Source organism: Geotrypetes seraphini, chromosome 1 (genome assembly GCF_902459505.1).
Source record: "Geotrypetes seraphini chromosome 1, aGeoSer1.1, whole genome shotgun sequence".
Taxonomy (NCBI): domain Eukaryota; kingdom Metazoa; phylum Chordata; class Amphibia; order Gymnophiona; family Dermophiidae; genus Geotrypetes; species Geotrypetes seraphini.
In genome coordinates, this window is record NC_047084.1 from 474,485,614 (window position 1) to 474,509,977 (window position 24,364).

Here is a 24,364-nt window from a genome sequence, read left to right on the forward strand (position 1 = left end):
CTTTTGTGAGTCCACTTGGTGACATGCTATGTATATTTCAAAACACAGGCCAGCTTCTTAAACAAGATAAAGGCAACCCCACTTCTCCACTCAAGACTTAGGGCTCCTTTTATGAAGGTGCGCTAGGGCCTTAATGTGTGGAATAGCACGTGCTAAATTGCCTTGCGCGCTAGCCGCTACTGCCTCCTTTTGAGCAGGCGGTAGATTTCTGGCTAGCGCGCGCTAATCAGGTGCATGCGCAAAAACCGCTAGCACACCTTCGTAAAAGGAGCCCTTAAAGTTCTTTAATATCTGTCATGGTCTTACATTCTTAAAAATTGTTATCATAAGCAAAACATTTTGAGAGAATAAAATATTTTAAACTAATACATGTATTGGAAAGCATTCCACATATTAGTCTAAGAGAGAAAATATTTTCAAAGAAAGGTTTAAAAAAAATAAATCCTCAATTTCCCATGTTCCACTTTTGTTCTTGAGAATAAAATGGGAGAGAAAATAATCTGGTTTCTGGTTTGAGTTTTTTGCTCCCCCCCCCCTGCAGAGGATTAGCAGTATATGAATGCTTACATACCTGGTAGGTGATGATAGCCAAATCTGTTTGTTTGGGGTCTGTTTATTGATTACATAGGTCCCCATCTCTCCGCCTAATTTAACAGTTAATACTCCATTCTAGTATTGAAAGAACATATAGTAACAACATTAACAACTGTGACTATAAATATTTTATATACATACACACACATTTGTTCATCTTTAAACTTAATGGTCCCCCCTGGTTGCCATCTGGCCAGTATGAAGCAACTCATGTCATGTATAGCAGCCACCACTACTCTCAACGTCTCATCAACAAATAGTTAATCTCTGGAACTCATTGCTGGAGGGTGTGGTAACAGTAGTTAGTGGAGCTGGGCTTAAAAAAGGTTTGGACAAATTCTGGAGGAAAAGTCCATAGGAGATGATCTGCAAGAAATCCAAGCAGCAAACACAGAGCTGACCAGTAGATGTAGGAGCAGACAATTTTATTAAAACAACCACCTGATGTGGCTACATTTTGCCTAAACAGGCTACATTAGGGGAAATGGCTGTAGGGGGCTGGGGTGATGGGGCTGGATGGTGTATATCCGAGGGTGCTGAAGGTACAAAGAGGAAGTTCTGGTGACTCTGATGACTGACCTTTTCAATTCTTCTCTAGAGTAAGGAGTGGTACCGGAGGACTGGAGAAGGGTGGATGTGTGGCACAGTGGTTGGATCTACAGCCTCAGCACCCTGGGGTTGTGGGTTCAAATCCAGCGCTGCTCCTTGTGACCCAGGGCAAGTCACTTAATCCTCCATAACCCCAGGTACGTTAGATAGATTGTGAGCCCACCGGGACAGAGAGGGAAAATACTTGAGTACCTGATTGTAAAAAAAAAACAAACCGCTTAGATAATCTTGATAGGCGGTATATAAAATCCTAATAAACTTGAAACTTGAAACATGTGGTCCCTCTCCACAAAAGTGGAATTACTTCTGTGGTAAGCAAATTAATGGAAACGGTTTTAAAATAGAGAATGGTGAGCTTTCTGTAATCCAGTGGGGTTTACAGGACCGGAGGCAACATGGATTTACTAGAGGTAGGTCTTGTCAGACAAATCTGATCAATTTCTTTGACTGGGTGACCAGAGAATTAGATAGAGGGAGTGCGCTAAATGTGGTGTATTTAGATTTTAGCAAAGCCTTTGACAGTGTTCACACAGACGTCTAATAAACTGCGTGCCCTTGGGATGAGTAAGGAACTGATTGAGTGGAAGGCGACAGAGGGCAGTGGTCAATGGAGATCGCTCTGAGGAAAGGGATGTTACCAGTGGTGTGCTTCAAGGTTCTATTCTTGGGCCTGTTCTTTTTAACATTCTTGAGAAAGATATCGCTGAAGGGCTGTTGGTTAAGATTTGCCTCTTTGTGGATGACACTAAAATCTGTAATAGAGCAGACATCCCGGATGGTGTGAATAACACAAAGAAAGACCCGGCAAAGCTTGAAGACTGGTCTGAAATTTGGTCGCTAAGATTTAATGCTAAGAAATGAAAGTTCATGCATTTGGGCTGCAAAAACCAGAGGGAACGGTTCAGATTAGGGGGTGAAGAACTTATGTGCATGACAGAAGAACGGGACTTGGGTGTGATTGTATGAGATGATATTAAAGTGGCCAAACAGGTTGAAAAGGTGACGGAGAAAGTTAGAAGGATGCTAGGGTGCAAAGAAAAAGGTATGGCCAGTAGGAAAAAGGAGGCATTGATGCCCCTGTATAAGACTCTGGTGGAATTGCATAGAACAAAGGGGAGCCTGAGCTTAGTGCTCATAAATGGAATTAGAGAGGGCTAGAGAGGTAGTAGGGGACTATTGAGAGGATTACAGACAGATATGTTGGTAGGGTTAGGATTTAAATGCAACTTCAAATAAGTGGGCTTTCAGTCTGGATTTGAATACTGCCAGAGATGGAGCCTGAAGTAATGAGCCAGGCAAGTTGTTCTAGGCATGCGGCGCAACAAGGTAGAAGAGACAGAGACGGGAGCTGGTAGTAGAGGAGAAGGGTACTGACAGGAGGAGTTTCTGGGGAGGAGTACATTGAGTAATAAGATAGCAGAGATACTGAGGAGCTGCAGAGCAAGTACATTTGAATGTCAGTAAGAGGAGTTTAAATTGTATGTAGAGATGAACAGGGAGCCAGTGAAGCGACCTGAGGAAAGGAGTAATATGGGTATAATGGCCCTGGCAGAATATGAGATGCACAGCAGCATTTTGAACAGACTGAAGGGGAGATATGGCTTAGCGTAAGACCCGCGAGAAGCACATTGCAGTAATCCAGACGAGAGGTTACTTAGCATGGATGATAGTCTTGGCAGTGTGCTCAGAAAGGAAAGGATTTTAGAAATATTATAGAGAAAGAAACAAGTTTTGGCAGTCTGTTGGATCTGCGAGGAGGAGAGCAACAAGTCAAAGATGATCCTGAGGTTGTGAGCCGACAAGTCAGGGAGAATGAGAGTGTTTTCCACAGCTATAGAGAATGGGGGAAGGGGAGAGGCGGGTTTAGGAGGAAAGGTAAGGAGTTCAGTCTTGGCCATGTTTAAGTTTAGATGGTGGAGAAACATCCAGGTAGCAATATCAGATAGGCAGGCCAAGACTCGGGCCTAGATTCACATAATTTCAGGGGTAGAGAGGTAGATTTGCGAATCATCAACAAAGAGGTGGAACTGGAACCAATGGGATGAAATTAGAGCACCGAGAGAAGTGTAGATGGAGAAAAGAAGAGGTCTCAGGACAGATCCCTGATGTACGCCAACTAATAGCGGAACAGCAGTGGAGGAGGATCCTCCAGAGCTTACGCTAAAGGTGTGACAGGAAAATTAGGAAGAAAACCATGAAATAACAGAGCCCTGAAACCCAAGTGAAGACTGTATATCAATGAGTAGGCTGTGATCTACGCAGTGTTTCTCAACTCAGTCCTGGAATACCCCCTTGCCAGTCAGGTTTTCAGGATATCCACAATGAATATGCATAAACTTGATTTGCATACTCTGCCTCCACTATATACACATTTCTTTCATACATATTCGTTCTAGATATCCTGAAAACCTGAATGGCAAGGGGGTACTCCAGAACCAAGTTGAGACAAACTGACTACATTATCAAATGCCGCAAATAGAGGATGAGGATGGAGTGGAATCCCTTAGATTTGGCCATGAGCAGGTCATTGGAGACTTTAGCAAGAGCAGTTTCCCTAGAGTGAAGGAGGCAGAAGCCCGATTGAAGGGGGTCAAGGATAGATTGAACCAAAAGGAAATCAAGACAATGGCGGTGAACAGCTCGTTCTAGTAGTTTGGATAAGAAGGAAGATATGCAATAATTGGAGGAGCAGGTAGGGTCCAGCAATGGTTTTTTCAGGAGCAGTATAACTATGGTGTGTTTGAAGGCGTTGGGTACAGTTGTGGTGGAGAGTGATAGATTGAGGATATGGCAGATAGAGGGGATGACAAGTTGGGGAGATTGTGATCAATAGACAGGCGAGAATGGGATAAGAGGAACAGGTACTGAGTTTGGAGGAGGAAAGAAGACACGCAGTTTCCTTTTCAGTGATTTCTGGGAAGGAGGAAAAGGTGGCAGGGGACAACAGAGAGTCAGTAGTGCAGGCTGGAGGCAAGTTGGTCGACAACATATGTGTTGAAAGAAAGGGACCCAACACGGTCCATGTTTTGACTAGACCGCCTTCCTCAGGGGGTCCTAAAACATAAGGATTTGATGGTAAAAACAAATGTGGATATGAAACTGTGACATCCGATTCTGAAGTTGAAGGACATTTGTTTTTACCATCGAATCCTTATGTTTTGGGACCCCACTGAGGAAAACGGTTTAGCCAAAACACGGACTTTCAACACATATGTGGTTATAATCGATGTGGTACTTTCCGCTGTTGGGATGGAATCCTGTATCATGAACATTATTTCCGCAGTTTTTCTTTGCTTTTGGTTGCTATCCCTTTACTGCGGAAACGTTGGGTTTTGCTTTCTAACACATAGGAAGCTTATTTGATATTTTTTTTTTTAACCTGTCCTCCCAAAGGAGCTCGGAATAGGTTACATATCAGGTAAGCATTTTCCCTATCTGTCCAGGCAGGCTCACAGTCTATGTAATGTACCTGGGGCAGTGGAGGATTAGGTGACTTGCCCAGGGTCACAAGGAGCAGAGTGGGCTTTGAACCCACAACCTCAGAGTGCTGAGGCTGTAGCTTTAACCACTACGCCACACTCTCCTCTCATTTGTCCATTAAAGGTATTCCTGGTTTCCCTCAAACTGCATAAGCTTGTTTTCTGTTTTCTTAATATCCAGCCTGAGGTTCTTTTTCTAATTTAAGAAAAGAAAATATGATGATACCTTTTTTTATTGAACCAACAATTCAGTATATTTTTGATTAGCTTTTGAAGGAAATATCTTCTTGAGATCAGAAATGAACAAATGATAACATATATCAGAAAATATATGTGAAGCATAAAAGCATTCCATTTTATGTTTTTTTTTGGGGGGGGGTTTAAAATTAAAGTTACTTTCATGTCTGTTGTCAGAATAACTACTCCTTAGCAAATTAGAAAATGTTCAAACTATTCCTTAAGTACTTCTTAATATCTTATCAATATGTACTTCTTAAGATCATAACAATTCTTATGTAATCCGCCTTGAACCACAAGGTAAAGGCGGAATAGAAATCACTAATGTAATGTAACTCAAGGTTAATTTTGTGGACCTTATGGAAGTACTCAGCCATGGCCTGTGGAGAAAGCGAAGGAGGAGTTGGAGGTAAGGGCACTTTTAGTAGAGAGTTGAGCATGGCAAAGATATGGGGAGGGTTGGATCCAAGGGAATCAGTCAAATGGGTGTAATAGTCGTCTTCTACAAGTGAGAGAGCAGCTTGGAAAGAGGCCAGCATGAATTTGAAGTGTAATAAGTCAGAGACATTTATTTTTATAGACATTTAATTATTGCCAATTTTGTGCATAGCTTGAGTTATTCTAAGCCTGGGCCCACAAATCAGAACAGAAAAAAAATCAACTTTTAAACTTTCATACATTTTTCGATATCATTTAAACTTTTCTTGGGAGCAGGATCAGATTTTTCTTCTTCTCTTTTGGGCTTCTGGCTCATGCACTCTGGACTCTTATTGGCTTGTATTTGCAAATCTTTTACAGTTTGGTTTATAGATGTATTTAATGTTTTATACACTAAACTACTCTGGATTATCAAACTATTAAAATATTCAGCCCATATATTAATCTCCTAGAGCTAGAATTCTAGCTAATTGTCACCTCACTGAAACCTTCTTGATAAAAGAAGGCACTAGGCCAGGATATCCACCTTTTTCCACACAGCCATTTAATTGAACCACTGATGCAATTAATAGGAAACTAATATCCAGAATTTCAGTTAATGGAATATCTCAGAAAACATCACATTTTAGGGATAAATTGTCATACACATACTTTTAAGTTTTTGAAAAATCTGGTGCTATACAATTACACTGAATAAGTATGATAAACCTCCTGCAGGCTCAAAGTCTCATATTGCTTATTTAATGCAGCATTGCATTAAAAGAGAGACACATGTTATCTGTACAATTATCCTACTCAAGGAAGGGGGGCTTTAAAGCCAAGCAAGATTTATTTTTTTCATATCTGTTTGCATAGCCATCTGTCCAAAGCAGAGCAATATTTCAGTCTCTAGCCTCACCCTAGACAAGAAACTCATAAACATACCCCAAATACCACATCATAGTCATCTGGTGTGTATGGCTGGTCTGCAAGGTCCTCAAAGAATTCAGCTAATGAATCCAGGGTTTCTTCTGCTAGTCTTTCATATGTGCTTTCATCCAACGAACTGCAAGATGAGAAAAGGGCACTTATTTCAAGCTCTTTTGATGTTCTTGGGTAGGCAGGGCACAAACTCTGAATGCTGTGCAGAGAAACAGAGGTAAAACCACCGACCTGAAGGAATGAGAAATTCATACAGACCAAGGAAATTATCTCCCAGTCAACAGGGGGTGATGAATAGTACAACTTTGGCAGAAACATCCTTAATATGGGAGTTTGTACCGTTATGGAACACACAGAAATAAGAGAGCTAGATATAAGTAACCTAGGATAAATTCCTCTATTCTCTGTAGGTTTTAATAAATAAATAAAAAAAATTAGACCCCAATGGCTGAATAAAAAAATGAGTCAAAATTTATATTATACACACTGTGGATTATCAAAGCCTCTCAAAAGGGTCTAAACATACAAAGAAGGTAACCCACTGTATCAGATAACCAGAAAACCTCGTTTGCAAGAGTCTTCTTATGAAATGTACCTAACACCCGTACTCATATTTACAGATCATAAATAAAAATACTGTTTACAAGGATGTATGAATCAGTTTTCCTGTATATAAAAAGTCTTATTGCTTCTATAATTTGGAGCACTATCACAGAATATGGACTGGAGTGGGGATTCAATGACAGCTTCAGTAGTTGGGGAATAAAGCCAGTGCTGGGCAGACTTCTATGGTCTGTGCCCTGATAATGGCAAGGACAAATCAAGTCTATATACGTAGTATCACATCATAAGCGCATAGCTTAGGGTATCTTGTTAGAAAGACCAGATAGACAAGGGGTGTCAAAGTCCCTCCTCGAGGGCTGCAATCCAGTTGGATTTTCAGGATTTCCCCCCTGAATATGCATGAGATCTATTTGCATGCACTGCTTTCGTGGTATGGTAACAGATCTCATGCATATTTATTGGGGGAAATCTTGAAAACCTGACTAGATTGCGGCCCTCGAGGAGGGACTTTGACACCCCTGAGATAGACCATACAGATCTTTATCTGCCATCATCTACTATGTTATATTACATTGCATTCTTTTTACTCCAGGTCCTGAAGAGCTGCAGAGAATAAATCATTTTGCAACAGTAACCTAGATTTCTCCATGTGTTATTTCATGCATGGTAAGAAAACCTAAGTCGTGACACAATGCACTTATTGTTCAAGAACAGAAGCCACACAAACCAGCCAGTATACATAGATGTATGCAAATATTAAAACAGCAACCTTTGATATTGGTGTGTATCAATGTTGTTTTTAGTTTCATTAGCATCATTTAAATGTAACATGTATATGTTCTTATATGCAGGCTAAATTTGAATCTAAAGAATAATTCTCCAGTATTAACGAGTAAGATCTAATTTCTCCTTTAACTTGATATTTTCATTCCTCAAGTCCATACTGTCAGTAGTTCAGTGGTTCTCAGTCTCCATCTACTCCCTCATTAAGTCAGTGTAAAAGAGTCTAAAGGGAGATACCATTCCCTCGTCATAGTTATGGAACTACCTTAAACCCTTTCCTCTGGTCCAGGGGAGATGTGATTCAGCAGGGGAAGGACAAGAAGGGTGTAGCCCAGGGCACACTCGTCAGGGAGGCTCCAGTTAAGGACTCCTCCAGGATTCATGAATAAAAAGCATGTTGGAGAAAAAAAGCTCATTTAAAAATGGTACACATTTTGGAAGGCTATAAGCAAATATAAATGTGTTGTATTATCCCTTGGAGCTCTGTTCTGTCAATCACTGTAACGAGGAAATAGTTGGGCACCATCAAGACATTGGAGGGACAGCCTGATCATGACAAAGTCAATAGCCATGGATTAATGAAACTAAGGCAAGTCACTATGAGGCCTACGATGGCTTTCAAAGGACTCCAGGAGTTTCTGAAACTAGGGAAATATTGACTATATGGTTGGGTGACATGAAATTAACCACTGAAGAAGGAATAATTATGTCTTGCCTGATAATTTTCTTTCCTTTAGTCACAGCAGATGAATCCGGAGACATGTGTTATGACCATCTACCAGCAGGTGGAGATAAAACCAAACTAAGTTATCTTATAGGATAATAATAATAACTTTATTCTTCTATACCACCATAGTCAGATGACTTCTGGGCAGTTCGGCAAGTTCCCTGGTCAGCCAGTATTTCTCCTAACAAAGCAGATGGACAATCAATCAAAGAGCACAAATAGGCATAGAACTCCCTCCTCACAGCCCGGAGTTATAAAGCTGCCAACAAATCCAATGCAAAGCAACAAGAAGACCCAACACCTACAGGAGAAACCAAACAAAACGTGCAGGGTGGGACTCTGAATTCATCTCCTTTGACTAAAGGAAAGACAATCTTCATCTCCTGTGACTAAAGGAAAGAAAATCATCATCAGGTAAGATATAAAATTTTTCTTCCTCGTCATCAGCAACAGATGAATCCAGAGATGTGTGGGAGGACTGTTTAGCTATATCATTGAGGTGGGATAATGAACAACTCGTTGAGTAGAATAAAAGACTAAATCAGGCAGCCCTCCAAAGGGCCAAAGAACAGGCCCAATTGAAACCATTAGCCCCAAGAAAGGCTACAGATTGTAGCACTGGTGAGCCAAAAGGCCAGGAACTACCCTGACCATGAAAAAGCATACAACTGACAAAACAGGCATACCACCCAGGTGTGAAAAGCATGGCTACAGCACCCAGAGACAGAGCATCCATCAATGCCTAGCCTGATGCCCATAATAAACCCTGCACTCAAAATTGGGAATGGAGCAGCGGACTGTGTCCAACATTCAGAGCCTAATACACATAACGCTTGGCAGCCTGACAAGGTGCCACTCCCAACAGCCACAAATGGAGTTGTTCCCAACAGACAGAGCTTGCTCAACAGCCAGAAATGAAGCTCCATTGACCCCCCCTATTGATTGAGCCGTGCTGCACAGCCAGGTGCAGTCACGCTCTACATGCTGCACAGCTAGGTGGAGGTGTGCTCAACAACCAAGGAAGCTGCACTGTACAGGCAGGAGAAGCTCCTCAAAACCTAACCTGGAGCTGTGTTGTATTGGCCTTTTACGATACAGGAGCCATCTGTACAGAGGCTGAGCTGTCTTTTCAGATAGAGAAGGACCTGTGCCAGTAAAGAAACACTGTGTCCCACAGAAGACAATGTCCCCCCCTCCCCAGAAATGGAATGTGGCATGTGGAGTCTATTTTCCCCCACAGATAGAAAACTGTGCTGCACTGATACCAAGTTGAATATGCATTCCACAAACAGATGGAGCCAAGTTGGACAGAGAAGACAAGAGGTAAATATGGGCTGTACATCTAAAGACAGAGCTGGCAGAGACAGCAGGGAGAACTACTCCACAATCAACGATGGAGCCAGGCTGTAGGTTGACGTGCTCCACAGTAAGATGGATTTGCACTTCATGAACAGAGAGAGATGGACGCTGAACAGGCAAACAAGAATCACGCTCTACCCCTAGAGAGGAAGCTGCACATCTCCGACAGAGACAGAGCCATGTCTTCTTGATGCAGGAATTGTGCTCTCCAGATAGAGATGCAGCCAAACTCCAAAAGAAAGAGAGAAATGAGCTGCACAGATGCAGGAGCGATAGCTCTATAGCCTGCATTCATAATGGGAATCACAGAAAACAGTGAAGCCAAGGAGGCATAAAAGAAGCACTTTCCTCTTCAGAGAAGAAACACTGAGTGCTGGACAGAAATTGGGCATCACTGCCACACACAAGAGATAGCTGAGCTAGTGGATCAAAAAAGAGATACACTCAACAAGCCAAGACAGAGTTGCATGCAACAGGCCAAGAAGGTGGGGCACTGAAAATGATGTAATGCTCAACAGGCCATAACAGCCAACGGCATAGCCACACCCCTCACCAACCCGGTTAAGATACAGCAGCACCCAGTCAGTAGAAAGGAAAATAAGCTCCCCAGAGAAACAGAACAGGACAAGGGCTGCAGAAGACAATGTCCTACCCCCAAAGATGGAGCCTCTACATCCAACAATGAAAAAGAGCTCTACCATCAGAGTGGGAATCACACTCCCCATCCCACAACCAGAGAAGGGACAGTACCCTTCTGACCGATAAAGCGCTACTCACATCATCCAAAGAGGGACCCCCGAAGTCAACCTGTTGAGAAGGAGCTATGTATGACACCTGAAAAGGAACTCCATTCCACAGCCATATCTGTGTTCTAGATAGGGCAGTGCACAATCTCCAGAGGAGTCCCTACTCCTATATACTCTCACTACATCAAATCGAGAGGAAGCCATGCGACACAGCTATACCCCTATGTGCACTCTACCTCAGAAACATACCTACAGCTGCCAGAGATGGCATGACTCAGAGAGAGTGAGATTGCCATGGGAACTCATGGCAGCCATTTTGGATAGCATCTCTGCACGGTGGAGGAGTGTAGGAAGATTGCTCCTGCCCCAGTTCAATGCTGGACCAACAGGGCTTTTAAAGGTAGGCTTTACAGATTCGGAAGACAGAAGGTTTTGCTTCTGTAACAGCTCACCGCTGGACTACCAGTGCTTACACCAAGCCTGGGAGAGGCATGCAAGGGATGCTGAACCTAACCCTATTTTCCCAATAGGATCTGGAGTTCACTTTACTAACCTGTATTTTCCCATAGAGACAGTGTTTTGTTATTTGCGATTTCGTGGTTCACAGACTTTCCCGGGAACCATACTACCTTGAATAACGAGAACAGACTGTATCCTTCAAGGATATTCCATACCGAGCCATCTGCTCCAGGGAGACTGTTGGCTTTCCCTTCATCTTAGAGCAGCTTTTAAACTAATCTCCTTTTTAAATGTTAGCACCAGCAGCTTGGTTCCAGCTCAGTTAAGGTGGAGTCCATCCTTTCGGAATAGGCTCCCCCTTTCCCAGAAAATTGCCCAGTTCCTACCAAATTTAAATCCCTCATCCCTGCAGCATTGTCTCAACCACACATTGAAACTTTGGAGCTCCGCCAGCCTCTTGGGTCTTGCGCATGAACAGGAAGCATTTCTGAAAATGCTATCCTGGTAAACTGTCCCTACTGTAAAACATTGTAGTGGTATTATGGTGTGGGGCCAAGGAAGACTACAAAGATCAAGATGAAAAGTGGAACATGCAAACAGCAGATCCTGGAGAAAAACCTGTTCCCACCTTGCTCTTGACCTAGGACTGGGAAGAAGATTCATTCTACAGCAGGAAAATGATCCCAAGCAGAAAGCAAATGTAACAATGGAGTGGCTCAGCAGGGAGAAAGCGAATATTCTCCAGTGACTCAAAGCCCAAACTTGAATCCAACTGAAAGCCTGTAGGGTTTGAAAACTGAATGCCACAAGCAAATTCCCAGCCAGCTATGTGCCCACTTATTTCCACCTATGTAATCAAGACCTTTATATTATCATATAACATACTGTCTTTAATATCAGGCATTAAAGCTGTATACAATCTATATATATATATATATATATATATATATATATATATATATATAAAAAATCGGAGGTATGTATGTGTGTATGTATGTATGAATGTGTGTGTGTGTGTGTATGTGCCGCGATCACGCAAAAACGGCTTGACCGATTTGAACGAAACTTGGTATGCAGATCCCTCACTACCTGGGGTGATATGTTCTGGGGGTCTCGCGGCCCACCTGCACACGTGGGCGGAGCTACAAACAGAACATCAGATTTCACCCATTCATGTCAATGGGAAAAAAGTAAAAAGCTGCCATTCTCACAGTACTTCAAAAACGGCTTGACCGATTTGAACAAAACTTGGTATGCAGATCCCTCACTACCTGGGGTGATATGTTCTGGGGGTCTCGCGGCCCACCTGCACACGTGGGCGGAGCTACAAACAGAAAATCAGATTTCACCCATTCATGTCAATGGAAAAAATGTAAACAGCTGCCATTCTCACAGTAAATCAAAACCGGCTTGACCGATTTGAACGAAACTTGGTATGCAGATCCCTCACTACCTGGGGTGATATGTTCTGGGGCTCTCGCGGCCCACCTGCACACGTGGGCGGAGCTACAAACAGAACATCAGATTTCACCCATTCATGTCAATGGAAAAAATGTAAAAAGCTGCCATTCTCACAGTAATTCAAAAACGGCTTGACCGATTTGAACGAACCTTGGTATGCAGATCCCTCACTACCTGGGGTGATATGTTCTGGGGGTCTCGCGGCCCACCTGCACACGTGGGTGGAGCTACAAACAGAAAATCAGATTTCACCCATTCATGTCAATGGAAAAAATGTAAACAGCTGCCATTCTCACAGTAAATCAAAAACGGCTTGACCGATTTGAACGAAACTTGGTATGCAGATCCCTCACTACCTGGGGTGATATGTTCTGGGGCTCTCGCGGCCCACCTGCACACGTGGGCGGAGCTACAAACAGAACATCAGATTTCACCCATTCATGTCAATGGAAAAAATGTAAAAAGCTGCCATTCTCACAGTAATTCAAAAACGGCTTGACCGATTTGAACGAAACTTGGTTTGCAGATCCCTCACTACCTGGGGTGATATGTTCTGGGGGGTCTCGCAGCCCACCTGCACACGTGGGCGGAGCTACAAACAGAAAATCAAATTTCACCCATTCATGTCAATGGAAAAAATGTAAAAAGCTGCCATTCTCACAGTAATTCCAACTACCTGGGGTGATATGTTCTGGGGGTGTCTCGGCCCACCTGCACACGTGGGCGAAGCTACAAACAGAACATCAGATTTCACCCATTCATGTCAATGGGAAAAAAGTAAAAAGCTGCCATTCTCACAGTACTTCAAAAACGGCTTGACCGATTTGAACGAAACTTGGTATGCAGATCCCTCACTACCTGGGGTGATATGTTCTGGGGGTCTCGCGGCCCACCTGCACACGTGGGTGGAGCTACAAACAGAAAATCAGATTTCACCCATTCATGGCAATGGAAAAAATGTAAACAGCTGCCATTCTCACAGTAAATCAAAAACGGCTTGACCGATTTGAACGAAACTTGGTATGCAGATCCCTCACTACCTGGGGTGATATGTTCTGGGGGTCTCGCGGCCCACCTGCACACGTGGGTGGAGCTACAAACACAAAATCAAATTTCACCCATTCATGTCAATGGAAAAAATGTAAACAGCTGCCATTCTCACAGTAAATCAAAAACGGCTTGACCGATTTGAACGAAACTTGGTATGCAGATCCCTCACTACCTGGGGTGATATGTTCTGGGGGTCTCTTCACCCAAGAATTTATATGTTCTTGCTCCTGGAGGTGAAACTAAAAATGTTGTTTATAATCAAGTTTTGTGTGTGTTGTATTGTCTTCATTTTGTCAAATATTTCACATTATAATTTGAATATTGTACTTTTTATAAAGCTGTAAAAAAATAATTTCATTCACCACTATAAAGTATCTTTATTTGAATCCATTTACAGTGTTATTGCTATAATTAAATACCCGTGCAACGCCGGGGCATCAGCTAGTACTAAATGAAAAGCATGGCAGTAGAAAGGATAGAAAGAACAAGGAAAAGAGAAACAAAAACATAACACCAGCATCTCTATTAACTTTTGAATATTTTTAGAATTGTTGTTTTAGAATTATTGTAGAAGACCTTGTAAATCAGTAAAAAAACAACAACAAATAACCCACCTATTTTAATGCATTTTTAACTGCATTTATCAGAAGACATGCTAGAAAACATGAAAAAAATATTTTACCTTTCATTACTCAAGTTTCCTGCTTTCCTTAAACTTGTTAATAGAATATTCCTGTTTCCAATGTTGAATTGCTGCTGTAAATGTTGAAGCTGCACACTCTGAAAGAGAAAAAAAAAGCTGCTAGAAAATGTTTCCAACTCATGTCATGAGATCAATTGAGTTACTTACTGTAACGTGAATTTGCCATAGTCAGCGGGATAAGCCAGTCACAAATAGGTGACATCACATTTTAGCATCTGCATAGACATGTTCTGAATAGCTCAGAATACCTTTCTGAGCATGTACATGTACTAACTTGCCCACCTTCTGGTAACTGCCATGCATGTCAGCCTTTACCATTTCTTAAGATAAGACAGACAGATCCTGCTCTCTCTCTCCTATATTCATCAACGTGTTATAAGAAATCAAAGCAAAAAGACCTAATGACAAATTAAAGACAACTTATAAGCTGGTATTCTCAGAAGGGTCATCAATTCTTTTCTGGGCTATTCAGAACAGGTCTGGGCTGGTGCTCTCACATGATGATGTCACTTGCTTATGACTGCCTAATCCTGCTTGTCCTCAGAAAATAATTGTAACCAGGCTGATCATAAGAAACTGCTGCACTAACAAGCATTTAAAAAACAATTATATTGATAAAAACTATTAAATATATTTCATGCCATTATGGTCAATTGGAATCATTTCATGGGCTCAAATTCCAGGTCAGGTCTTCCATTCTTTGGGATGGCTAGTGGCAGGAAATGCTATGGAGGCGTGATTCATACTGCCCATGAAGAGGGAATCTCAACCATTATGACATTTACCAGCTAGACAGGATAAACATGTACTAGATTGTGGAGGGAGCTGTGGTCTGCAGTCAATGGCCAGGAATGTCACTGCAATGGCTTTGATAAATGGTAGGATTTATTAACAACAAAGAAAATAATGTCCAGGTATGAAGACTCATAACAGTCAAATCTGAATGAGCTGGAAGCCACAGGAGGAAATTATAGGACCAATAGAAGAAACTAAGGATAAGTGTTATTACCATTTAATTTGCCTGATATGAAGAGATTCTGAGTCACATGTTATATTTCACTTCAGCATTGGTTCCTTACAAGTAACCATTACAATTGAATGAAAAGCTATTTTGTTGGTAAACAGATTTTCTCACCTCAGATAAGCTGTATAACTACTTGCATTAAGTACAAACAATGACAATTGTAGTCACTTTTTAATGTTTATATTGCCTTCCGAATTGCATAAACCAGTTCAACCTGAAATTTTATAGAATTCAAAATGAGCATCTCATCTTTCAGAGAGAATACTTTTCACTCTCCCCTCCCCTAAACATACCCTGATGGCTGCAGAATGCCAGTCTAGACCAGTGTTCTTCAACTGCCGGTCCATGGACCGGTGCTGGTCTGCAGAAATTTCCTGCCGGTCCAAAGGGCCGGCACCTACATCAGACCCCATTCAGTGCTCTTCAGCCGCCGGTCCACGGTTTGATCAATGCGGGAAGGCATTCACACATGTGCGGTGCGGTTGACTCGAAACTTCTAGTTTCTTCAAGCAAGTCTGCTTGCAAGCTTCCATATCCGGGCTCTGCTGAGGACGTCACCCATAGGTGAGAATAGGCTGCCTGCTTGTCCTGGGATAATCCATCCTTCAGAGTTATATACAGATTGATACTAAGTGGCATAAAACTGCTTTTATAGTATTCACTAGGCAGGGCACCACCATTTTGAAGAGGTGGGCCTTGAGACTAGAGAATGACACGGGGAAAAAATCTGTCCCCGTCACCGCCTCGTCACCGGCCCACCATCCTCTGCACCGCCCCGTCACCGCCGTTCCCTTCACCGCCCCGTCACCGCCATCGCCATCCCATTCACCGCCCCGTCACCGTCCCCGCTGCATCCATATAAGCCTTAGTACTGTAATATTTAGCTTATTCCTTTCTTATAAATCAAAGTTCCTGCTGCTGAACTAGAGAAAGAGATGTTCAGCTGGCAGGGCTTTGTTTATAAATTTTTATCAACACAACTAATATACTAATTTATCCTAAAGCAAAAAATAAATAAATAAATATAATTTTTTTTTCTACCTTTGTTGTCTGGTTTCTGCTTTCCACATCTTCTCATTCAATTCCTTCCATCCACTGTGTGTCTTCTCTCTGCGTCTTCCACTTGCTGTTACTGTGCCTCTCCCTTCACCCCCCACCCCCTCCAATTGGTCTAGCACCCATCTTCTTCCCTCCGCTCCCCCATAGTCTGGCATCTGTCTTCTTCCCACTCTGTCTTCCACATTTCCCTTGGGGGTCTGTTCCTCTCCACCCTCCTTCAATGTCTGTCCTATTCCTTTCCACCACCACCCTTCCCTCCCTCCTTTACCATCTGTTCCTTTCTACTACCCTTCAGCTCCTCTCACGTGGCCTATCTATCTACCTTCCTCCCTCTTATTTTCATGGCATGTTACAATGTAATTTGTGCATGCCACTGGAGCCTGCAAGCTCGGTCCCTGTCCCATCCCCACAAACCATCTCGCTTCTGTGCTATTTTCCCCATTTCTAATATCTCCCCTATGTATCTGCCATTGCCCCCCCCCGTGTCCATATACCATCCCCATGGCATGTCCCCTTTATGTCACTGTCCCTATGCCCCATGCACATAATTTCCCCTCTTTCTGTTACCTTCCTGTGTCCAGATTTCCCCTATCTTCCTCTTCCATACCAGTGTGTCTCTTCTTTTCAACCCCAACTAGCTTTTTCCCCTCTTTCTTCCCCTCCCCCCCCCTTGCTTCTAGCATCTGGCTCACCTGCCTGTCCTTCCCTTTCTTTCCTGCTGTGGGGTTTTTTTTCCATCTTCATCCCCTTGGCCCAGAATCCTTTTCCCTTTCACTCCCTCCTTCCAATTCGAGCCGGGAACATGAGCGATCGCACGGTCCCTGCAGTCACCACCCGCCTGCCCAATCGATCCTACTGTTTAGCCAGTTTAGCTCTTCCTTCTCCTCACCTTAGTTTGTAGGTTTTGTTTCTCGGCGACATGCACGCTTTCCCAAAGAGCCGCGCATGCGCGGCTGCTCAGTGTTCAATCTTCCGCTCTGCTACAACTTCCTGTTTCCGGTTGCGTCAGAGCAGAAGATCGAAACTGAGCAGCGGCGGGTGCGCGGCTCTCTGATAGTGTGCGGGTCGCCGAAAAAGAAAAGCTACAAACTAAGGTGAGGAGAAGGGAGAGAGCTGGCTAAACACTAGGATCGATTGGGCAGGCGGGTGTGTGCTGCGGGGACCGCGCGATCCTTCATGCCTCACTGCGGGGACAAGACCATTCACCGCCCCACGGGCGGTGAATGGCCTTGACCCGTCGCCGCAGCGACTGCTAGTTTTCGTTCCCCGTTTCGGCGGGTGACCTGCGGCTAAAATGCGGTGGCCGCGGGTAAACCGCCACCGTGTCATTCTCTACTTGAGACAGAAGGGAGTAGGCATCTCTCCTGCCATTCTTCTGAAAAAAGGTACGGGGAGGTACAAGGGGTTTGGAAGGGGTGTCCTGGCCTACAAAGCCAAGTGGAGGAGGGTTGTTGAGCTATGAGGGGGCCCAGCACAACTACTAGACCACTTGGGGGGGGGAGACAAGGGGAAGGCTAAGTGGAGGCAGGGAGGGAGATTGGGGGCAGTGGTATTTTATTGTGGGTCTGAGCTCTCATAGCCTTACATTCCTGTCAATGCCTGAGCCAATCACACACATATACACACCAAAATTAATATTTAAAAGTGTGTCATCTTGAAGGAAAGCACGTTAGGGATATGAAAGTTAATTGAGGGGGGAGTTTAAACTGAAGATTCCCCTAAGGCATCAAATTATTGCACTACCTGTGAGTGCTAGTGGGGGCTCTGTGTTTATCCATTCAGTAAGGGCTGCAGATTGTGATAGGCACTATTTTAATTAGAGATAACTTTAAAAAGATTTTTTTACTTATAAATTTTCAAAATTACAAGAATGAAGTAAAACCTCCTTGTACAGAAAGTTGGTTATTAAAAAAAAAAAGAAAAAGAATCCTTTTCTATAACATTAATCATTGTCCAGTACCACCCTGCTATATTGGGGGAACCAATACTACCAATTTTTCTGTGTATCTACTTTTCACTCAGAGCAGGGAAGTGTGCCCTGATCTGTGTGGTCTTTAGCAAGTAGCCTCGTTCCATCTCTGCTGAGGTGGAGTCCGTCCTTCCTGAATAGCTTGCTCTTCCCCCAGAACGTCGTCCAGTTGCGCACAAAATGGAATCCTTCTTCCTCACATCAGCGCCGCATCCATGCGTTGACTGCTTGCAGATCCATCTGCCTCTTCTCGTCGGCCCTGGGTACCGGCAGGATCTCTGAGAATGCTATCCTCTGCGTTCTGGTCTTCAGCTTCCTTCCAAGCATCCGGAACTGGTCCTTCAGTACTTCCCTGTTGTAGTTCCTGCTGCTCACATTGTTCGTCCCTCACATGGATCACTGCCGCCATATCTTCTTCTTTCACACTGTAGATGATCCTGTCGATGCGGCTCACTATGTCTTCTACCTTGGCTCCCGGTAGGCAGGTCACCAGTCGATCCAGTCTTCCTCCCGTTATGTGGCTGTCGACTTGTCTGATGATGGAGTCCCTCACGTCCATCTCTCCAGCCATAGGTCCATTTCCCTCGTTCCCATCCATTTTCTCTCATCCTGGCGTTGGCTTGCACCAGACTCGTCTTCTTGTGGGTTCCCTCTGCTGTTTCCAGATATTGCTGCTGTGTCATCCATTTCTTCCTGGTGGTTGTCCGTTGGGTGGTCCACACTTTCTGTAGGTGTATCTTGGCAGTTCCACTGTTGCTGGTGATTTTCCACGGCCTCCCAGTATGCCTCCTCTATGAACTTCTCCAGCTCTCGGACTTCTTCCTCGATGGTGTCCTCTGCCTTGATGTTCACTGCATCCTCTGTCTTGGTGTTCTCTGCATCTCTGTCTTCCTCCTCCATTGCTTGAAGTGCCTCCAGTTCCAGTATTCTGCCCTCCAGGAGTCTGACTTGTTTCTGCAGGCTCTCCAGTTCTTTGCATCAAGTGCATACGTAAGACCGCCTCCCAGAGGGGAAGTAGTCATACATATGGCAGACGGTGCATAAAACTGGGTAGCTCAACATCTTGCTTTTGTCTGCTGCTTCCATTGCTGCCTGCTTGCCGGTCTGCTGTGGATGTCTTCTGTGTTTGCTGTGGATGTCTTCTGTGTTTGCTGTGGCTGTCCTCTGTGCATGTTGTGTCTGCCTAGTTGTGTCCTCTTTGCCTGCAGTGTCCTCTGCGTCTGCAGTTTTCTGCGTTTCTGCCTGACTGTGTATCCTCAGCGCCTGCTGTGTCCTCTGCACCCGCTATGGCTATCCTCTGTGTCTGCCTGGTTGTATGTCCTCTGTACCTGCTGTGCCTGCCTACTGTGGTCTCCTTCTGCTCTCTTTAGTGTCCCTTCTCAAGGAGCTTCGCAAAGGCGCTCTCACTAAGGCGAGCACCTTTAACGCTCACCTTTGACACGTGCCGAATGGATGAGTGCCATTGGCCCCTCCCTTTTTAAGGGGGAGCTTCAGTGGTCGACGTTGGGGAGGGGGCAGAGCTAACTCTCGCCGATTCCCCCTGTAGTCTCCTGTCTCTTCTTCCCCTCGTACGCTTTTCTGCTCTTGCTTTCGCTTCCCTCTTTCATTCTCTCCTGCTGCTTCCTTTCTCTTGCTTGCCTACCCAAGCTCCGAGTTGAAGCTGCAGACATCTTATAGAGAGAACATCTGCTTCAAACAAGCCTGGAATCTGGACTGCTTGTCTCTAGAGTATGACACAGGGACTGTTTACCGCGGTATTCCGTGGTCACCGCAGTAAATCCGCAGGAATGGAGACATTTGCAACTGGTTTACCGCAGGAATGGGGATAAGACCTTTCACTGCCCCGCGGGAGTGGTGAAAAGTCTTGCTCCTCTGGCAAAAAAAAATTGTTCCTGTGTCAGACTCAGCATCTCCTCCCCAGCAACTCTTGTGCCTATTTTACCTTCAGGAGCCATTCATGCCACAATGAAGACAGAAGGAACCCAAAACCAAAGAATGAGACCAATGTGATTTGAAGAATAAAATTACCAAACAAAAGGTAGAAAAAAATTAATTTATTTTATATTTTGTGATTATAATATTTCAGATTTGAAATATGTATCCTGCTAGAGCTGGTATTAGACATAACTGGGGACCACAAAGTCCAGGCTGTGCTTCTTTAGCTTCCAGCTGGCTTAGGGTTCACTCTCTCAACCAGGGGGCAGTAGCCCTAGTTGCACTCCTCTAACACTATTCCTGCCATGTGTGACTGAAGTATTCTGTTAGCTTGATTTTTCTATGTAGCATTCTGTAGTAATTTAGTTTGTTCAGTTTTCACAATAATGGAGGGGATATTTGGGAAAGGGAAGGGAGAAAAGGGTTTTGTTGATCCTTGCTCTGTATTATTTGTGTTTATAAAATGACAACTGTACATAATATTGTCTCTTTTTATACTTTAATAAAATAAGTTCAGTATGAAATCATAACTGTTCAAGGCTTGTGCGGATGGGATCTGAGTCTGCAGGATGGGGACCGAGCTTGCAGGGTGGAGACGGGGACTGAGCTTTCGGGGACGGGGCAGGGACGGGGACTGAGCTCGCGGGGATGGGGTAGGGACAGTGATAAATTTTTCCCCGTGTCATTCTCTACTTGTCTCTTGAGACTGCCCCTCGGGCCCAATAACCAGCAGGAGACCTAAACCCCCACCAGAACCTCGCATGTAGCTGGTGGGGGGGGGGGGAGGAGGGGGAGGAGGAAAGAAGTCAGCCTTGATTCTGGAAAAACTGCTATGGAGCCACTAGGTGTGTACTTAAGCCTAATGTTAGTCACTGATTCTACAAAGTGCATCTCAATTGTAGGCAGCTGTAGGCATCCTACAGCTGTCTAATCAGGAAATCGGAAGGCACATTTTGTCTAATCAGGAAATCGGAAGGCTCATTTTCTATAAAAATGCTCCCCAGGCAGGCCGCCTATATTGAAGGCGCCTCCGGGAGCCTAGGGAGGTCTGCAAGCCTGCCTAAGCTCGCCTAAGGCTAGGCGGTAGCCTTAGGCGAACCTAGGCAGCCCTACACGTCTCCCATGTAGGCAAAATGCTGGCCTACATGGTAAGTAGATGCGGCCACTATACTTAATCGTGGCAAGATCTCCCTGCTGCGATTAGTATAGCGGCTGCAGCTACGGCCGCCAGTCTTCCCTCTCCCCTGATGATCGCGGCAGGAGGGTGCCCAACCCTTCCTGCCGGTAGACCCCCCCACCCCACCCCCGATGATTGCAGCAGGAGGGTGCCCAACCCCTCCTGCCCACAGAACCCACGATCGCCAGCAGGAAGGTGTTCAACCCTTCCTGCCGGTAGGCCCCACCCCCCAAAGATCGCTGGCAGGAGGGTACCTCCTGCCGGACTCCCCCCTCCAATGACCCCCAGCCATAGGAGGGACCTTAGGCACCTGGGCCAATCAGGCCCTAGGATCCTGTGGGTTGGGGAGGGGAGGGACGGACCCGCCTCATTTGAATGGACCTTAGAGCCTGCACTCTTCCACAGCCAGAGATGTTCCACAATTGGGATTCTCTGCAGCACTGAAAACCCCCCGCAAACAGTAAGCAAAAACATGGCATTTAATGGAAAAACAAACACATGCAGAAAAGGCAGACTCCTACCATCTTGCTTGTAGAGAGACAACTGAGGAATTGGAAGACAGCCTAGACAGATAGGAGGTGGATCAAAAATGCTAGTAAGGCTCTCTACAATAATTCTGGCTGGGTAATTGGGAGGCACTGCAGTAATAATCTTTTTTTTCTTTATTTAGGCCTACCCACTGGGCTCATACTTCTGGGGGAACACTACTTCCTCCCCCCCCAACCAAAAAAAAAAAGTATCCTGGTCGTTTTTCTTCTTAATAGTAAACTGGTTAATCACGTGTCAGATCATAAGTATAGGACCTGCTAACACACCTCTGAGTTAAGTAGGAATTATTTTTCCTTTTTTTGCCACTGAAAAACACATTTAATATCTAAAAAGTACTCCAATTTCACCTATTTGCATTATAGCCATACACAGTGATGGGACGGTGGGTTCGGCTATAGGAGCCACTGCTCCTGGTCGAATTACACATATCTGAGTATGTAAAAGTGCATAAATTTCATTGTATTTGAAATTTGTTTGACCTTTATTTTCGATTTTCAATCTGAGAAGTCTTGTCTCCAACGTTATATTTGTTACTGATTTTGACCTCTCAGCCCTGTATTCTTCAGAGTATTTTCCTCACCTCCTAGCATTTTTGACTTAAAATCATAAGTATGTTCATTTTATCATGTTTTTGTTTTAAAATTATGTATGTAAACCGTTTAGTTTTTAAACGGTATAGAAATTTTTTTAAATAAATAAATAAAAGCTGAGCTTGTCACCCGGTAACTGTCTCTCTCTCGCGCGCGCTTGCTTCCATTATTTCCTCGCGCCTAACAGCCCCTCTCCTACCCCCGGCACGAGGCTCCCTACTCACGTGCACCAGACGGTCGCCAACGGATCCGGACGGGCTCCGGTGAAAGAAGCAGCAGTGACGGCAATCACGTCGTCGTTCCCAGCCGCTCGTCCTCCTTCTCAGTTGGGCCCAATAGTACGTACGGACAGCCGGCCGCCCCAAACACCACATAATGCCGACGCCTGCCGCCACTCGGCGCTCAACTTGTCAAGGCTGAGGGGAGTGGCGGAAAGATCCTTCTACAGGGCCGGCTGTGATAGGTCGACAAGCGGGAAGTGTTGTTTTGGGTTTTTTTTCCAAGTGAGGTTGGTGAAGACACGCTGTGCGATTCTTAAGAAGTTAGTAAACTAAATCACATTGATATAAGTTAGGAATCATAGATGCACGCCCCGAACCCGAAAGAAACAAATTAAATATTTTCCATAAAAAAACGAATGGGGGGGGGGAGGGGAAACATTGTTCCAGGGGAGAAAAGAAGAAATGGCAGCTAATGCAGCAAAATCCGTCATTGCTTGGCACCCGGTCAGAACAGTGCTCTCACCCGGGACAGATTTTTAAAAAAAATATCTTTAATACGGTACCCAGAAGAATCCTTCTTTGTTACTCTTCTTTCTGCATTCAGTAATTGTCTGCATTGTCTTTGTTCCTGTTGCATAACGTGTTTGCTCCCTTTCGTTTTCACTTTAGCAAGATCTGCATACATAAACATAATCATGTTGAATCATGGGCATGAACGGGAGAAGACGACATTGTATTCAGGCACAAGTGCAGGACGAAGTGAGATAATAGATCATAAATTGCACCTATTAGGAAGTCGGGCAGCTCGTCCTGATGTTTATTTTTACGGTGGTTTGTCTCCAGGGGATAGTGAGCAGCTGTCATGCAGGAGGAAGATTGGGTGTGGTATAGACGCTACGGTGGAGACATGACTGACAGGTTTGTGAACTGTGAAGCAAGGAATAAGAACATAAGAATAACCCTACTGGGTCAGACCAGTGATCTATCTATCCCAGTAGCTCATCTTCATTATGGCCAATCCAGGTTGCCAGTACTTGGCAAAACCAACTACTGTAGTAGCAACATTCCAAGCTACCAATCCAGGGCACGCAGTGGCTTCCCCATATCTGTCTCAATAACAAACTATGGACTTTTCCTCCAGGAAATTGTCTAAACCTTTCTTAAAACCAGCTACCTAAACCGCTCTTACCACAACCTCAGGTAATGCTTCTAGAGCTTAACTATTCTCTAAGTGAAAAAATACTTCTTCCTATTTGTTTTTAAAGTATTTTCCTGTAACTTCATTGAGTGTTCCCTAGTCTTTGTAATTTTTGATGGAGTAAAAAACTGATACATTGTACCTGTTCTACACTACTCAGGATTTTGTAGACTTCAATCATATCTCCCCTCAGCCGTCTTTTCCAAGATGAAGAGCCCTAACCTCTTTAGACTTTCCTCATACAAGAGGAGTTCCATACTCTTTATCATTTTGGTTGCTCTTCTTTGAACCTTTTCTAGTTTCGTTATGATAAGGCAACCAGAATTGAACACAGTACTCAAGGTAAGGTCACACCATGGTGTGATATAGAGACATTATAACATTCTTAGTCTTGTTAACCATCCTTTTTTAAATAATTCCTTGCATCTTATTTGCTTTATTGGCCGCCGCCGCACATTGGAAGGAAGGTTTCATCATATTGTTTACAATGACACCCAGATCTTTTTCTTGGG

The 24,364-nt window shown here is 44.1% G+C and overlaps 1 protein-coding gene across 2 annotated transcripts in view; it reads right to left on the reverse strand.

Moving 5' to 3' along the window:
• Window positions 1-23,341, reverse strand: part of FXN (frataxin) — a 40,985-nt gene extending 17,644 nt beyond the window's left edge. The window contains exons 1-4 of one of the 2 annotated variants that reach the window (XM_033924874.1): window positions 23,218-23,341; window positions 14,110-14,207; window positions 6,282-6,402; window positions 572-669 (exon numbers count right to left, since the gene is read on the reverse strand). In XM_033924874.1, coding sequence (XP_033780765.1) covers window positions 572-669; window positions 6,282-6,402; window positions 14,110-14,207; window positions 23,218-23,271 — 371 coding nt within the window. In that variant the 5' untranslated portion in view covers window positions 23,272-23,341. Of the gene's footprint in view, window positions 1-571; window positions 670-6,281; window positions 6,403-14,109; window positions 14,208-22,657; window positions 22,992-23,217 lie in introns of those variants that run through there. The other variant, XM_033924866.1, reaches the window with a different exon arrangement.
• Between the last annotated feature and the right edge of the window lie 1,023 nt (window positions 23,342-24,364).